We start from the raw sequence: 17,713 nt of genomic DNA on the forward strand, positions 1-17,713 counted from the left end.
AATGGAAGATGCTGAAAGCAATGACCCGACACTACAAAACCGCTTCAAAAAGTTGAAACGGTCTGCAAACCCTCCAAAGCGAGGCGACTATCGTCAAAAATAAAATACTCTACCTGATCGCCACAACTTTTGTCTTTGAGGAAACTATCTGACTCCTATTTGTCTCCTCCTACTTTCCACTTCTCCGACATAGACGCGACAGAGTTTTCTGGCCACATTTTTAAATGCATTTTTACCAGAGTGCGGCAGTTAACGGGTTAAAAAACAACCTAAATTTTTATCTTTATACTATTCATGTAGTCTTTCCCGTGGAGTTTAATCATTGGGAAATACCTGTCTCTAGGAATAGCAACCTGTTTTGTCCAAAAACAGGATTGAAATAATTTGATATAAAAAGCTTTTATAATCGGATGGATTTAACTTTAAGCAAACTATGAAACCAAACTGAGAGAATTCAATTGGTGTACGAAGACAGGCATTTTGAATTCGGAGTTTCATTGCAATCTGAAGATTCAAAATCGAATCGTCAAAATTTTTGAACGCATTAATGTAAGTCATAAGTTCATTTTCATAGATTTTGGCACCTGTTTTATATATATATATATATATATATATATATATATATATATATATATATATATATATATATATATATATATATATATATATATATATATATATATATATATATATATATATATATATATATATATATATATATATATATATATATATATATTATAAATAAGGACACTCACATTTTTCTGTCGATACAATTGTTTTAATGGGTTTCCCTATCGGCAGTCGACAGTTATCCGTAGTGTACTTTTCCGTAAATTGAGGTCGATGTTTATTTTCGTCCTTATTCTTACTTCCGCTAAGTATGTTATTGGTTGGGAGGTGAATAGTGTTGTTATGTAGTGACATGTTGTAATGTGTTCTCCTTGTGTGTGTGTGTGTGTGTGTGTGTGTGTGTGTGTATGTGTGTGTGTGCTGTATACGTGTGTGTATGTGTCCTGTATGTGTGTGTGTGTGTGTGTGTGTCTGTGTGTGTGTGTGTGTGATGTGTTGTGGAATGTAGTTGCGTGGAAAAAAGGGGGAGGGGGAGGAGGAGGTACAGGTCGATACTAGTTCTAATAATAGTTATAATAATGATGACGGTAATAATAATAGTGATGATAATAATTATAATATATAATGCTATGATAATGATGAAAATAATATAATATTAACATATAATATATAATAAAATATTAATAATAATAATAATAATAATAATAATAATAATAATAATAATAATAATAATAATAATAATAATAATAATAATAATAGTAATAATAATAATAATAATAATAATAATAATAATAATAATAATAATAATAATAAATAATAATAATAATATAATAATAATAATAATAATATATAATAATAATAGCTAATAATAATAATAATAATAATAAATAATAATAATAATAATAATCATATCATAATCTATCATACATATAATAATAGTAGGTAGCTATAATAATTGTATTTGTTAATATTAATTCATCATCTCACACATTTCATATATCTATCATGTTATAAAGGGTGGGTTGGGGGGGGGGGCGTTATTTAACCTTTTGTGTTTTGTGCTTGAATTTATTCGAGTGTCTGCACATTGTCATTAGTTCTGATCTTTTGTTTAAGGTGTTGTTTCTGTGGTTGTGTAAGAGTGTTTCCAGTTTCTCTGTCAGGCAAGGGTTGCATTTTCTTGCACCGCGTCTATAGGGGCTGTTTTGCTTGACTATCTCCCAGGTTTTAGTTGGGATTTTGTTAGTGCTTATCTGTTCCCAATAGTTCGTTACTAATATTTATGGACGTTTTATCTAGTTTTGAATGGGGGTTCTATGCTGCCGATATAATATTGTGCTGTTGTGTTGTCAGTGGCTTGCTGGCTTTGTAGACTATGGCGCTTTTTCGGCATTTCCCTTGTAGAGGGCAGTCGTCCTTCTTTCCACAATTTCAATTGCCTTTGTTTTTGTTATTGTTGGGTTCGGATAGGATATGTCTGTTGTGGTTGGTAATTACCTGTTTCATGTTTTGTGCACCGCTGTAGCTTATCTTGACGTTGTTTCTGTTGATTATTTTATGCAGTCGGTGGTTCTTCGGGAAGTGTTTATCGATGAGTGCGAGGAACTGTTGGCTGCGTTGTTGAATGGCGAATTTTCTTTGCATGATGAACTGAGATGTGAAAGTCATTTTGTTGTTGTTGCAAACATAGAGCTTTTTAACTGCCTGGCATAATTGGTAGAAATTCACAAATGAAACGTATTGGATCTTGAACCTAGCGATTATTTGTCATGAATTCTAAAGCAATTTATTCATTTGAATTTTAACTGTCTGTTTTCAAAGGCATATAAACCTACTTCCAGCTAGGAGCAGCTTCAGTTATTTCATGACATTATTTGGGTGAAGAAACCAAACAGCTATGATCTTCCCTTGACACTATAGACATATAGTAAACAGTGTTACAGGGGCATGATTGGGGTGGAATGATGACCCATATATATATATATTATATATATATATATATATATATATATATATATATATATATATATATACCCATATATATACCATAAAGAACCCGCAATAGTTGCGGAGAAATAAGGGCATTCACGTACATACACTCATCTATTTTAATTTGTATACTAATTTATTGTGGAAATAAACATAGATCGAGACGAATCTTTTTAGCAATCAACTTTGATCGGCACGGTTCGGCAGTCAAATGGCGATTCTCTTGGCCAAGATCAGATTAATGACCGAGCAATACGACCTAGCAGATTTTCTAAATATCCATTTGAGTCAACAGGTGATAGAATGACCCTTGCTTTACTCGTATATAAGTAATAGTTTTATAATTTTTTGATTTGCCATTAATTCTGTGCTCATTGGCGAAAATTTAACATTGGCTGTACGGAACAATGTTAATTCCAAACCCTACGAGTCAGAAGTCTTCAATAAAGTCATCATTCAGTTCCTAATTGTTCCTCCAACGAGGTGTTTCTTTGTTCAGATAACATCGGTTCTTTTTTTTCTGCGGACCAGAATCTTAATAAGATATGAGAGGCATGTACGTGAACTTATTTGCAAGTCTGATAACCCAACTTGTTTGGGGATCATTGTTGTAATGGAAATTATCTCAAAACTACACAAAATATTGTTCATTATAACGATGTAAAATCAAGACCATAATAACGTTTGGCTATCAGACCTGCAACTATGTTCACGTCGGTTTGAGTCATTTCAAGTCAAACCGGCCTCTACTTTCTGTTTTAGGTACCTCAGCAAACTCGCAATTACAAGCCTATAATGCTGGTTTTGTAAAATTGTGTCGTAAAATAATCTCTTTCGATGGACGTTTGGGGTTTACCGGCAATTTTAAATCCCTGTCTATCTAATTTGGGTTTAATATATAAAATGATATCAGTAATATTTCGGCCTCTTTGAGAATTGTGTAGTCACTTGTCACCCATCTTGGTGGAACCGGCCACCCGCTATGTATGTCTAAAAACACTATTCTCATGTGTGTTTTGTTTTTTTCCACTCTCATAAAGTTAAGGCGATCATCAACACTTTAAGCTTGCTAAACAATGTATTTCCAAGGGCTTTGGATGTTGTAATAGCTACACGTGGAGGATCTTGTGCTGCGCAGTTCCTCCGGGTCACGGAAGATTTCACTAAGAACGTACTCGTAAAAAAAAAATGTTATTCGTGTAATATATCTTGATTTTTGCCAAGCTTTTGAGTCGGTCTCCCATGAAGATTGTTTACCAAATTGAAAGCAAAGAGTATAATTGGTAATGTTTATTTGCTGGATTATGTTTCGTAAACATATAGTTATTTATTTTAAAAAAATAAATAATTGTCTGATATGCCAGTCACAACTGATGTTTCCAATCTTAGTGTTCTGGGTCCTCTATTGTAGAGCAGCGTTGCCTTCGTCAGAAATTACGCTAGAGCCTGCAGACGGCGTGTCTCGTCTTGCTGTTCTACCATCATGAGATTTTGACAATTGTCAAGTACCGTACTTAGGGCGTAGACATGACGTTACATAAATGAGGGCCGTGTAATTACAATCTATTGCTTTTTAAAGGATCCTCTTTAGGATTGGGTCAAGTGCAGAGATTAATGGCTCCATGAAGCTATATGGGCTTTGGCCCACACATATTAACTTGAAGCCTTTGTCCATTTTTTGATAATAAAATCCAAGTTATATCGTCGTTTTGTCGAACTAAATCGATTAAGTATGTTAACTAAAATGGTTTAAATTACCCATTTCCCAAGAAACTTTAAAGACACTTGAAACTAGAGACAGCAACCAAGAGCTGGTTGCCATGTTACTATAAGGGCATTGGATTTCTTTTCCGTTCTCACAAAGCAGTGTTGAGCGGCCTATTCAATTTTCCTAGACTGGAGAGAGCTCTCGATTTGAAAAGTGTTCAAAGTTGCTCCGGTTGATTTATGCGAATCTGTGAAATTATTGTTTTTTGGTTCTGATTATGTGAGTTTACTGTTTTTCACTGAATACTGTTACTATGTAAGAACGTTAAACTTAAACACTAATAATATGTTTAATCTTACTACTCGACTTGATCCCAATGTTTTTGAAAAGGAAAGAATGTAGCGTTATCCAACTTTTTCGCCTCCTAACAGCCCTTTTCCCCAGCCATAGTGGTAATAATAATGATGATGATGATTATGATGATGATGCTGATGATGATGATAATAATAATAATAATAATAATAATAATAATAATAATAATAATAATAATAATAATAATAATAATAATAATAATAATAATAATAATAATAATAATAATAAGTTTCCTCCAATGCCATAGGCCCACACGCATTCACACTCTCAACCTCTCTCCTCACTTGCCGTTCATCAAACACGATCTCATCTTCTGTCTCGTCAGTTAATAATGTTGATCTGATTCCATTAGTTTCATTTTCAAAATTACCGTCATCAAAACGTGCGTAAAATTGTTTAATTCATTGACGTCACTCAATGAATTTGATTAACTTTTAGTGTTGTTATTGTTATGGTTGATGATCGTCTTCTTTCCCCTCCACGTACCCTTAATATTCCCAGATCTTAAATCATCCTCTTATTTTGACTTATAAATAGCCTTGCATTTCTTTATTTCTTTCTTTATTTCCTCTTGTTTCGTTTTCAAACCGTTCTTATCTCCCTTGGTGTATAATTTTCTTTTCATTCAAAAGTAATTTAATAATAATAATAATAATAATAATAATAATAATAATAATAATAATAATAATAATAATAATAATAATAATAATAATAATAATAATAATAATAATAATAATAATAATAATAATAATACATTAACAAAAAAATTAATAATAATAGATGTTCAGTATCATCATTATCATAATCATCCGCATTTTAATCATCATCACCACCACCACCATCAATTTTCTCACTATAATTTTGTAATCCTTACCAGTCCAGAATCAGGGAAACATGATGTCACATTCGCAAGTCGTGAAATCACATTGGATTCTCATACTACCGTTGTTGCTTTCTCTCTCTGTGCTTTGTCAGGGAGATGGGGGATGTCCATACACCGGACTTCTGGGTAAGACATTATTGTATTTACTAATGCTTCCTTATTTTGTGTAGGAAGAATGGGCACCACATATAATATAACGTAATATAATATCTATTGTCGAAAATGGCATTTGTCATTTGGTTTACAATATTTGAAATTAAAATCACGTTACATAGATAGCCAAAAATATTATATAAACATCAAAATTAAGGTGATGTTTCATAACAGTTCCGGAAACCCATACACACTCTCTCTTACTCACACGCCCCCCTACGCCCCCACACACGGTCTACTATTTATCTGGATCATGCGATAGTGCAAAAAATAAAATAAAATAATAATCGTACAATGCATGAAAGTAAATGTATATCTATTTGTTATATATTTTGTCTCGAAATATTGTCTATCAGATGGTTAGAGAGTGAATTCATTTTTTAAACGATGTGCCTTTGTGGCGGGTTTGTGTGTTATTTTTGTGGGTTCGAGTCCAACCGATAGCTCAATGGTCTGGATTCGAACTAGTATGCGCCGTATGGCTCTCGTTACCAGCTGCGCCACTCAACCTACACCACAAACGGCTCAGGTTTAATCTAGGGGTGATTAAGAATTGCCTTAGGGTCCCTTGTAACTTAATTGTTATTGTTTTAATAACAAGTGGGTCAAGACAATAGTAATGCCCAATACAATAATAACAATTCTAAACATAAAGTTTAATTAGATTATCACAGGAAAAGATAGAGAAAAGAAGTGTTTAGTTTGTATCAGGAATAATGGCTCTAATTGAGTGGATCTAATCTATTATCTATTTATTTATTTACTTTAGTATAATCATATGTGTCGGTATGTGATTCATTTGAAAATGGTATAAGCCCGTTTGGCTTATCTTTATCCTGCCGGCTTGCTTGATTGAGGCAAATGTATCAGCTAGTTCCAGGGTTGGCTCCTGCTTCCAGGGTTATCTGGACTTCACAACAGTGCGTTGTAGTTATGGGCTGACAGGAAGGTTCTGGTGTCGGCGATGACTGACATCAGGGGTTGGGTGCTTCAAGGATTGGGCACGGAGTATGGATGGGTGATAGCCACGGATTGGTGATAGCCAAAGACCTTCAATTAAGAGTTAAAACAAGAAGGTCTTAGAGCCAATCGAGTTTGTCTTTCGCCACCGAATCGTCCTTGAGCGACACATCATAATAGCTTTTATTTGCCGACAAAGGCAAGGAGAAGCAGTAACTCCATGATAATGGTTAGTTATTGCATTTGTATCAAACATCAAGTGACAGTTTGAACTATCTTATATGATGAGAATTATACAGGAATGTGTCCCTTATATTTTATAATTTATTTATTTTATCAATTATAATTGTGATTATTATGATGTGTGGCCGGGGATTGGCGGTAGAGTACAGACATCAAGCAATATACATATTAAATATAAATGAAATAATAACATAGATCATAAACAAATGTTAACTATAGTATAATATACATATAGATATAGGTTTGTACAAGTATTTCAACTTACGAAAGTAATGGTAGATTAAGCATTGAATTCACAGTAATATCTCGTTCCACTTTGAATGTTAACCAATAATTCATTTTACCTTCAACCGAGAGGTAAAACTTTTACAAGTTTGAAATTGGAGGGATAGTTCTTCTTTCTTGGGATTCTTAGCGTGTGTGTGATTCAATTCAGAGATGAATTTGATTTTGTGAAGTAAAGGGACGCTTTGGAATTATGGGGATAACCAATCAGAAAGAATGTTCCTATTTAGATAGCCAATGATATTCAGATGCTTTGATTAATACTGAGTATTAGAATATTGATTGCAATTGTAGCTACTCTTGAACGAGACGAGAACCTCAGGGCAGATGCACGTTGGAGTCTTGTTTGGAAAGGGTAATTAGCAGGAGATATGAATACAATGGGCAGACAATTTGAACAGGTGAATAAACCTCCAAGTGGAGAGTGAGGAGTAGGATTTAGCGTCCCATTATACAATGGGAAGGTTTCCTACATATTGACCAAATTTTCCGTTAGCAAAATTTAGAGCTTTATTGGAGAAAAGACTGTCCATGTTTCGAGTATTTTAACTCGAGATGCTAATTTCCCATGGCAAATATATGTTGTCCACTAGATTTGAAGTGGTTTTGAATGAGACGCTGACGAACGATAAAGAAAGCATTCAGTGAAAGAAAATCGTTCGTCACATCCTTGTTATTGAGAATTCCAAATGCTGTCTTCTCAACAGCTCGTATTTAGTGTTCAATTCTTTTCGGTTTGCAGTTCATTATATGACTCGATTCTTAATTATTCTATTTTATTTTGCTTTCTCTTTCACTCCACGTCCTCTCAACCAGATTGTTAAACTGAAATAAGAAGGGAATAATAGATTTGCAGCATTGTCTTTCTGCTAACATCAACATTTCTAGATTTTCGAAGAATATATATATTCTTTGCCAAAGTTTCATTGAGATGTTATCTTCATGAGGATTGAAATGACGTGATTTATCAATGAATATTAAAATTCTTTGACGATTTCAACTTTTTGATTCTTCATTTCCACGGCATGTGGAGGAACCAGACTTTTTCTGGAATCAAAAATTTGTTCTTTTGTTTTTGATACATTAAGTTTTTCTGATACCAATTCACAAAATGTTAATCTGGTTTATATAATGATTTTCTGATTTTTGGCTATTCAAAAGTCCTAAAATGGCTGTATTGTCCGCATATTTAACAATAAGAGATTCGTCAAAAATAGATATATAATCATTTGTGTATGCAATATACAAAATTGGGGAGCTAACACATCCTTATGGACAACCAATTGAACTGGACTTTGTCGCGGAGAAATGTTTTCACATTTCAATGTATCTACTGGTATCTTTCCAATAGAAAGTTGTGGGACCGATGTATGAACTATCGTGGTGTGTTCATGATTGTTAATGAGGACGGTTGTGTTTATTGAATTGAAAGTAGATGAAGAGTCAACGTATGAGATTCGTGAATATTTTGCAGGTGATTTGTCTAGATGTTTTACCATCGTGTTCATAACAGTTAATAAGGCATTTTCTACGCTGCGTCCATGCTAGTGAGCAAATAGATGTTCGTCAAGTATCTCGTAATCACGTATTATTTTTTTGTAGAAGTTGATATTTCAAAATCTTTTCGAAAAATTTCATTACAATGAAATGTTTAATGTTTAAATGCGACTGGACAGTAATCATTCAGTTTTGTTGGATTGTGTTTTTTAATGTTTAATGCGACTGGACAGTAATCATTCAGTTTTGTTGGATTGTGTTTTTTTAGGGACTGGTACGATAATTGAAGTTTTCCACAGAACTGGAACAATTTGTTTATCGAAGGATCGCTGAAACATGTTTGTATAGGAAAAAGCAATCTGTCCAAAACAGTTGGTAAGAATGTTTTCACAAATCATGTCATGACCTAATATAAGGCTATAACCAATTTATTTCGATACTGAAGACACAGAAATCTTGAAAATACAAACACACACCAACGAGGAATTCATTCAAACGATACAAAGAGAAAGCTTTAGATCCAAACCTCCCAACCTAATCTCAAAGCAAAATGATTTCATCAGTGCTCTTCCCGCAACGATATTCCAAACCGTGTCCTAAGTAAATTAATTAACAAGCTGTTAACAGGCGATAGTCTAATGGAAAGAAGAATGCTTTTTAAAATCCTATTTAAGATTGTACAATGTGTAAATGTTGCAGTCCATTCATGCTGTTCCACACGATCTGTTTTCGTTTATCAAATTGAAGCTTACATTCAATTTCACATTGTTATTTGAGATTCTATAAGCAGCAGGTACAATCTCGACCAAACGAAAGATACCGATTAGTTACATATTTTATGGCAACCAAAATGTAAATTGTCAGGACATGTGGCAAAAATGAGAGACAGTTGTTAGACTCCAAAAAAAATAATTGCACTGAATGACAGTCGTGGACAGAGGCAAGATCGAAAAGGAGATCGAGGAGTCTCTCGAAAGAAGACATTCAGCAATACGACATACAAGGCACCGGCACAAAAAAAAGTTGCAAAACGGGTTAAATGGTAACGTCCTGTAATGTAAAAGCACATGTAAAAGCACATACCCCTTTCGTTTTTCTTTCACGTTCAGTTGCCGAACAGAACACGTATCGAAAGCGAATGTTTTAACGGAATAAAATTTTTTCTCAGTTTTCTACCAACAATACACATTATTTCTATGTTATTGTTTAATAGAAGACCTTTTAAATGATTAAGTCTCACTAAAATGTGACCCACCGCCTCTAAACGGTGGTTTAGATGGTAAAACTGAATTTATAGTAAAAATACGAGAGATGGGTCAAGTGTTTATGCTTTATTTAGGATAAAGACGATAGTTTCTTAAATTGTCAAGCACTAAATAGTAATTTGTGTCCTATCGTATCAAAACGGTGTTTTGTCGGGATAAATGGAACCTCAAAAAAAAAAAAAAAAAAAAAAAAAAACAAAAAAAACAAACAACAAAAAACAAACTAAATTAAATGATAAGAAATTCGATCTTTTGAGGTTTTTTGTTGTTGTTGCGAGGAAGCCCTTATGTGATGTCTAGAAAGCCGGCATGGGACATTTGTTGAAGTGTTGAGCTCTTAAATAATCCAATGCCGGCTTTCATTGAATTGACTTAGTGTTCTAGCCATACAAGGGGGCTTCCTTTGATCAACAGTGGTGATTCAGTGTCATACAACCCGTGGATATTACGTTTCAGAACTACTGATTTTTATGCATAGGAAATATGATTTGGAATACTTTGGTTGTTTTTTGCTTTTTTTAAAGTTACACGGCAGCCATATATCTCTTCCTTGTTCCATATTTATATTGAACCCCCTGAGTACATAATCATCTGTAAGATAAAATTGATATGGATATTATGCGTTTGGCTAAGAAGCTCACAACAGAACATTGCCATCCGGAACGAATTCAATCCGTCGTGGGGGCGGGGACGTTACCTCCTCTAACTCTAAGCTTGGTGAGAAGTTGCCAGGCTTTGATACCAGTAAGAGGAGACACTGGGTGACTGTGAATCGGCTTCGGTCGAGGAGCTGCCTCACGGCCAGTGCGCTTCATCGGTGGGGTCTTACTACCTGTCCAACATGTACTCGCTGTGGGCAAGAACCTGAGACGGCAGAGCATCTAGTCGAACGGTGTGTTGTGACGATGCTACCCGGCGGGTTTGCGACGGTGCACGAATGCGGACCAGACTTTGCTGATTGGGTCGATCGTCATGCTGGCTAGAACTTTTCATGTCTTGTGATCAGAATGTGTAAAAGTCAAAACATGATCAGATTTATAATGTTTTTTCCTCTGGATACGCTTTTATGCTCATCGGAGAAATATTTCATAAGGGCGTCCGCGATTGTTCCGATAGTTTAGAGCCAGTTACTAAGTTACCATGCGTCATTACGAAGGAAGTGACGTTACGACTGTTGAAGCGTATTACTCATACACGTGAATGGCAAAAAACAATAACAAAGACTTGAGAGACGTCAACTCATTCTATCTATAGTCTAGATGTTTAAGATAATTAGTAATATTTTTTGGGGAAAGTGAATTCCTAAATTATTTAAATCGAGATTTTTGAAAAGATAAAAGTAATACATTCCGTGCATTTATCTTTTTCAGCATTTCGTCCAGTCGACCCTTTCATCTTTGTTGGCAGCACAACACGTTTATGTTGTCAACCCATCGACTCAGAAAGAAATGGTCAATCCCTTCCTTGGAACCCACGTGACAATAACTATCCAGTGATACGATTTTCTTGCGATGCCAACACCAATATTGTCGTTAATGACCCATTACAACCAGTCGGACGGAGTGAGGAAACATCGCGGACCCCTTCACGTTCCCTCAGTCATCCAGTTTGTGTCAATGTAACAGCCACTGCCTTGATACCGGGAGGTTTCTGTATGTGTCAAGTTCAAGGTCAACGTCTTTGTCGTGCCTCGCAATATTTGACTGTTGATGGTAAATGTTTTACTCAGCTAAAATAACTACTTTTTAGTTGTTTAAAAAACAAAGCTTCTGCGTGTATACATAAATAAATGATAAATAGATAAATATGAACATTTATAAAGCACACTTCCAAAGGTTCATCACGACTATTGCGCTTAACAATGCTCCGTTGCCGCCTTAGAGGACTATAAGGAACCAAATTTCCATGTTATAATTGCTTTTTGACTGTTATGCGTCCGTTATGCACTTGCTTTTCTACAGTATCCATTTCTGACGATAGCCACGTACCCGTTGAGATCAAAGAAAGAGGTTGCCTTAGAGGCATATGACCTCAATGGCGTATAGAGAATGAGATTAGCGGAAGAGTAGCGTCCCTTGATTGGACGTCACCCATAGTATGTGACGTCACCGGCGGAAAAGTTATTAGTGAGAGAACGTAATGTTGGTTGTGCGCATGCGTCTCTCCGCGAGAACGAGAGACGCATGCGCACAACCAACATGACGTTCTCTCTCTAATAACTTTTCCGCCGGTGACGTCACATACTATGGGTGACGTCCAATCAAGGGACGCTACTCTTCCGCTAATCTCATTCCCTATTAGGAAAAAATTGAAAATCCATGAGAAGCGCTTATAATGCATATTTATTTTAGAGAATAGTTTCTAAAATATATAAATACGTTGATAAGGCATTAAACCAGAGAGTAGAGAAATGACATGGATTTAAGCTTCTTAAACGGCTATGTGGTCTAGTGGTATGACAGTTGCCTTCGGATCGGTAACTCCAGGGTTCGAGTCCTGCTCAGAGCGACGCATAATTGAGTCCTCCTCCTCCTTCTTCTTCTTCTTCTTCTTCTTCTTCTTCTTCTTCTTCTTCTTCTTCTTTTATTATTATTATTATCATTATTTTTTTTTTTTTTTTTTATTAACTGTCCGAAAAAAAGTTGCAATATCGCCTCACAGGTGTCATGTCTCGTCTTACGTGTTAAGTGTTGCTGTTGGCTAAGGAGCCTTTAAAGCGCTTTGAGCACGTTTAGTAGGTATTGCACTGTATAATCGCTCAAGTTTTAAAAGAAAAATTATTAAAAGACAGCTTTACTGACGTACTCTGGAAATACCCATATTTAAAAAAATTGGCCAGAAAACTCGTCCTTCAAATATCGATCAATTTAAATTTAAATGACATTTGAAGGATGAGTTTTCTGGCCAAATTTTTAAACATGGGATTTTTCCAGAGTACGTCACTTTACTAATCATTGTTTGCAGTGCCACTCCCATCCCGACCACAAATCAAATGTGTCACGTTTGGACATGCCAATATAACGTGTACGACTGAGAACATCCAAACATTCTTACACACGGAGAGAGTGACGTCTGTTATCACCTGGTTGCAGGTCGATCATAGAGGCCGTGCCCTCAGGTAAATTATTCTTTTCTATACATGTTTTCAACAATGTTATTCAAAATACCTTACTTAAGTGTGAGTTCATCTGGACACACGGGTTTTGAGTTGTAGTTATCTTAATTGTCAAAAGTTTATATAATCTGGCATTTCCTATTCTGTCTAAAATTCTTCACATAATATATTCTCCCCAAAACGCAAACAATGACCTTGTGATAAATACTTTTTAATTCAACCGAGCCATAGGTTGACACACTGGGTCAAAGGTCGTTCTCTACTGGGGGCTCAACATTGTGGAATTAACTAACCACTAAACACCAATTATCATTCGTCTTACACTGTTAAATTAAAGTTTCATCTTACTTTGTTTTGGATTTAAAGCTCCAGTCAGTATGTATGAATTCATTTTGGCTTATAAAACTAGGCGGCTTTGGCCTATTACTATTAAACTGGGCACACCTTTTTCAAAGGTTGGGTAACAATTCGATGACGATATCCCTATGGCAAAATTCCATTGATACGCTTGGAGGTTATTATCAAAAACAGTCTATAGACCGGCTCTCAGTTATGTGATAATAGTAACTTTATGACAAATTGAGTTCAGAAAATGTTCTTACCTACTTCTTTTCGAATGTTTCTATTACGAGTATATCGCAACAATGCAGCATTGCTGTAGAAGTCCCGTGTTTGAGAATTTTTGCCAAGATGAGGGTCATTTAAATCGATCGATATTATTTTGAAGGACGAGTTTTCTGGGTAAATTTTCAAATATGTGACCCATCGTCTCAAAACGGTATTATGTCGGAACGAACCAAATGCTTATAAGCCGAATTTAATGTTAAACTGGTCAAAAATATAAATTGTTGGCATCAGCACCCTAAAATATGGTTGCCATTCTCCTCAATAAATGATATAAACTCAACACAAGTTGGATATTTCTGACTATAAATTCAATTTTCAACATCTTGACCAACCCGACTTAATACCGTTTTCAGGCGAAGGGTCAGATATTATGTTTTTTATTTCTCCAGAGGACGGCAGAGCAGTACTCGCTGGATTCTTCTAGCACGCTCTGCAATACGACACGCTGAAGCTTGGTTACCGAATTTTATCTACACAATAAGCCGTTATTTCCGATCAGTATCGGATTTCGGCACGATCGGATTGTAGCACGCTGTTTGGCTTCTCCAAAGATCGTGCTATAATACAGCGAGTTCTGTACCTCCATGAATTCCAAATTAAAAGAATAATGAAAGATTTATTACTTCTTTTTTACCGTTTCATCAACCAGTATAACCAGGAGCAAAACATGTTCGAACTTTAACTCTTGCGTTCTGACGGCTTGGGATGGGCTGTTGCTTGATTTACCCATGACCTTTAACATTTCGGTGGCATTGTTTTATGCCACTGGGATGACACACCAAGATAACAGTGTGTTGAGGGCCACTTCAAAATGGATGACGTTTGATATTGAAGCTCACGGTATTAATCTAATCCCCATCCTTGTCCACTTCCAGCATCTTCTCTTGCCTATATTTATCATCATCATCATCATCATCATCATCATCATCATCATCATCATCATCATCATCATCATCATCATCATCAGCACCATCACCCTCATCATCATCAAATATTATTGAAACATAACCAAGGTTCTTACGAGGCTCAATTAATGTCCAGATTAATACAGTGGTGATCGCCTGAATGCCCGTCGGCTTAGTTTCCGTTTTGCCTAAATGCCCGCTTATTAGGTGAAACGGAGTAAATACTCTTTAGAACGTAACTCTAAATGCCCGCTTTTTAAATTGTAAATCACTTAAGTGCCCGATAAAAAAAAATCAGAAAAAAAAAAACAAATGAAAAAAAAAAGTAAGAAAGAAAAGAAGAATTTTTCTGTACTGTTTACAGCTGCGACACTTTGTACAGTTTGTAATGGAAATTTGGTTAAACCCAGCCTACTTGTGGAATAAATAAACCAATCTGGAGCGCAGTAGTCATTGTGAATCGATTGAAATGCGTGATATGAATGTTCATATACTAGTATTTATCATGATCTTGATCAACTTCGTCTATATGCCCGTTCCGCCTAAATGCCTTTTTTTTCTGCTTTCCAACCACCGGGTATTTGGGCGATCACCACTGTATTCCCTTTTCTTCTTCTTCTTCTTCTTCTTCTTCTTCTTCTTCTTCTTCTTCTTCTTCTTCTTCTTCTTCTTCTTCTTTTTCTTCTTCTTCTTCTTCTTCTTCTTCTTCTTCTTCTTCTTCTTCTTCTTCTTCTTCTTCTTCTTCTTCTTCTCCTTCTTCTTCTTCTTTTCTTCTTCTTCTTCTTCCTCTTTTTCTTCTTCTTTTCCTCCTCCTCCTCCTCCTCCTCCTCCTCCTCTTCCTCCTTCTCCTCCTCCTCCAATAATCACTTCGTTCTCCTCGCATTGAGTGCGGATCATTAGTAGAATTTACTCTTTATTGATTACATTCTTATCTCTCATCTTGCAAAAATGGTTTATTTTTTATTTTTCATGATAAAATAATTTCATGTTTCCAGAATTTTAAGGACTTGCCTTTCCCATGTATTATCTCAGCTTTGATGGAGCAATCATATTTATTGAAAACTGCAAGCAAATCATGCTGGAGTTGAAACTGGTGCAACGCGGAAGATAATTCGTGGATATGCATTCACTTTTATAGTGCATGCGTTCTCGGATTTAGCATGGCCATACTTTTCACTATGATTAATTCTTAATAATTCGATTCTATCATCCTGCTTAAATTGATTGGTTTGAATTTTGATTTAATTTCAGTTAAATTGGACCCACTCCGAGCAAGTGTGGTGGACTCGAATGAGACAGCAATCACACTTGGTTGGGAGAAGCAGTACACACATTTTGGTGATAAAGTCGTGCTGGTCAACTATTCCTCCATTGCCGAGACCGGTCGAATGTCACAATATAATGTAAGTCTTCGGGTCACGTTGTGGCGTTGATATCTTTCTTGTTGTTTGTTCAACTGATTGTAATGTGTTATTGCTGAAGATGACGTTGTTGTGTTATTGAAGTTGATAAATATGATGAATGATTTTCACGGCTGTAATAAGCTAGTCAATATAATAATAAGATTAGGAGTAGTAGAAGTAGTAGTTGTAGTAGTAGTAGCCATGGTTGTAGCGTGGTGGTAGCAGTAGTAGCAATACTAAATTGAAATAATGAGGACGTTGGCATCAATGATGTTTATAGCGGTGTTTTTCATAATCAGCATTTTACAATTGCCTATTTGCCGCACTAAGAATAAACAGTTTAAAGAAATGTTACTATAAAAATTCCTCCTTCCAATATGGATCGATTAAAATGACTCTCATCTTGTCAAAAACTCTCAAACCTCGATTTCCAAGTATTCCACGTCTTCTTTTTCTTCTTCTTCTTCTTCTTCTTCTTCTTCTTCTTCTCCTTCTTCTTCTTCTTCTTCTTCTTCTTCTTCTTCTTCTTCTTCTTCTTCTTCTTCTTCTTCTTCTTCTTCTTCTTCTTCTTCTTCTTCGTCTTCTTCTTCTTCTTCTTCTTCTTCTTCTTCTTCTTCTTCTTCTTCTTCTTCTTCACGTTTCAGGTTTGAGAGTTTTCGTTTTAATCATAGATATCCGAAGGAACCGTTTTTTGGAAACATTTTATAAATGTTATTTTTTTGTGAGTGCGCAGTATTAATGCTTTATTCATACGGGTATATTTTCTCTTTATTTTATCTTGCCTAACATCTCGTCTTCTGTAATTTAAACGTGTATACAAAAATGCCCATGTACGTTGTGCGGTATATTTATTTTTATCATGCAACTGTTTTAACTCCTTTAAAAATTATGTTTTCCTAGCAACAATATGTCGTAGAGCATATGGACTTTACGATTCTTCAAATGGAATTCGTCATAACTCATCTTCGGCCTTCAACCACATACGTCATCGAACTAACAACCCGACCTGTTCTCAGTGACATTTGGAGCGAGCCAATCCACCTTAGAGCAACCACCATTTCAAGGCTATTAAATTCGTCAACAGATTGAAGTAGATATGGTCTGAACATTGCTTGTACCGTAATATTACCATTTCTTATTTACAGCATTCTTGTAATTGAACAAATTCATCTAGGTTTCTTAAAATTCATTCCCGGCGAAAGGAAAACTATACCATCAACTTTCGTATATCAAGAATTAAAATTATTTCTATAATTCAACCAAAGATTAATGAGAGTAATGAATTATTGGTTTAAAATGTTAAAATTAATTAAATGAATTGCAACACACAGGAATTACTTACAGAAGCAGAAATAAATCCAGATTAAGAAGAAACTGTAACAACTTCAGAGCTGAGTCATGAATACTTGATATGTATCCACCAACTTCTACTTTCCATTTTGCTTCCCATGTTTTGCTTTAGGTAAACTAAAAATAACCTTACTTGTTTACACAACAGATGTGAATCTAGTTCCGAATAAAAATTAGGAAAATTCGGAAATTCGAACGCTATCAATCCTTTTAATTCGGAAGCTTTCGTGGAAATAAGTTCGATGATTTAATACACGAATAATCGTTACTAACACAACAGTTGTGTTCCTTAAGTGTTTCAGTACATTGAAATTGGATACACACTGCACATTCTCTATGTGTACAGCAGTATCTCTTATCATGAGTTGTTGGTATTGAGATATTA

General features: G+C 35.2%; 1 protein-coding gene across 4 annotated transcripts in view; it reads left to right on the forward strand.

Annotated features, from left to right (window-relative positions):
* LOC144977369 (uncharacterized) overlaps window positions 1-17,247 on the forward strand; it is a 21,072-nt gene extending 3,825 nt beyond the window's left edge. Inside the window, exons 1-7 of one of the 4 annotated variants that reach the window (XM_078922543.1) lie at window positions 238-549; window positions 5,520-5,651; window positions 11,299-11,640; window positions 12,893-13,046; window positions 14,320-14,510; window positions 15,827-15,978; window positions 16,879-17,247. In XM_078922543.1, the coding sequence (XP_078778669.1) occupies window positions 5,537-5,651; window positions 11,299-11,640; window positions 12,893-13,046; window positions 14,320-14,510; window positions 15,827-15,978; window positions 16,879-17,067 (1,143 nt within the window). In that variant the 5' untranslated portion in view covers window positions 238-549; window positions 5,520-5,536 and the 3' untranslated portion in view covers window positions 17,068-17,247. Of the gene's footprint in view, window positions 1-237; window positions 550-4,368; window positions 4,550-5,519; window positions 5,652-11,298; window positions 11,641-12,892; window positions 13,047-14,319; window positions 14,511-15,826; window positions 15,979-16,878 lie in introns of those variants that run through there. The other 3 variants (XM_078922528.1, XM_078922536.1, XM_078922520.1) reach the window with 3 other exon arrangements.
* The last annotated feature ends 466 nt before the right edge of the window (window positions 17,248-17,713 follow it).

Source organism: Berghia stephanieae, chromosome 1 (assembly GCF_034508935.2).
Source record: "Berghia stephanieae isolate SIO BIC M18660-M18661 chromosome 1, UCSD_Bste_1.3, whole genome shotgun sequence".
Taxonomy (NCBI): domain Eukaryota; kingdom Metazoa; phylum Mollusca; class Gastropoda; order Nudibranchia; family Aeolidiidae; genus Berghia; species Berghia stephanieae.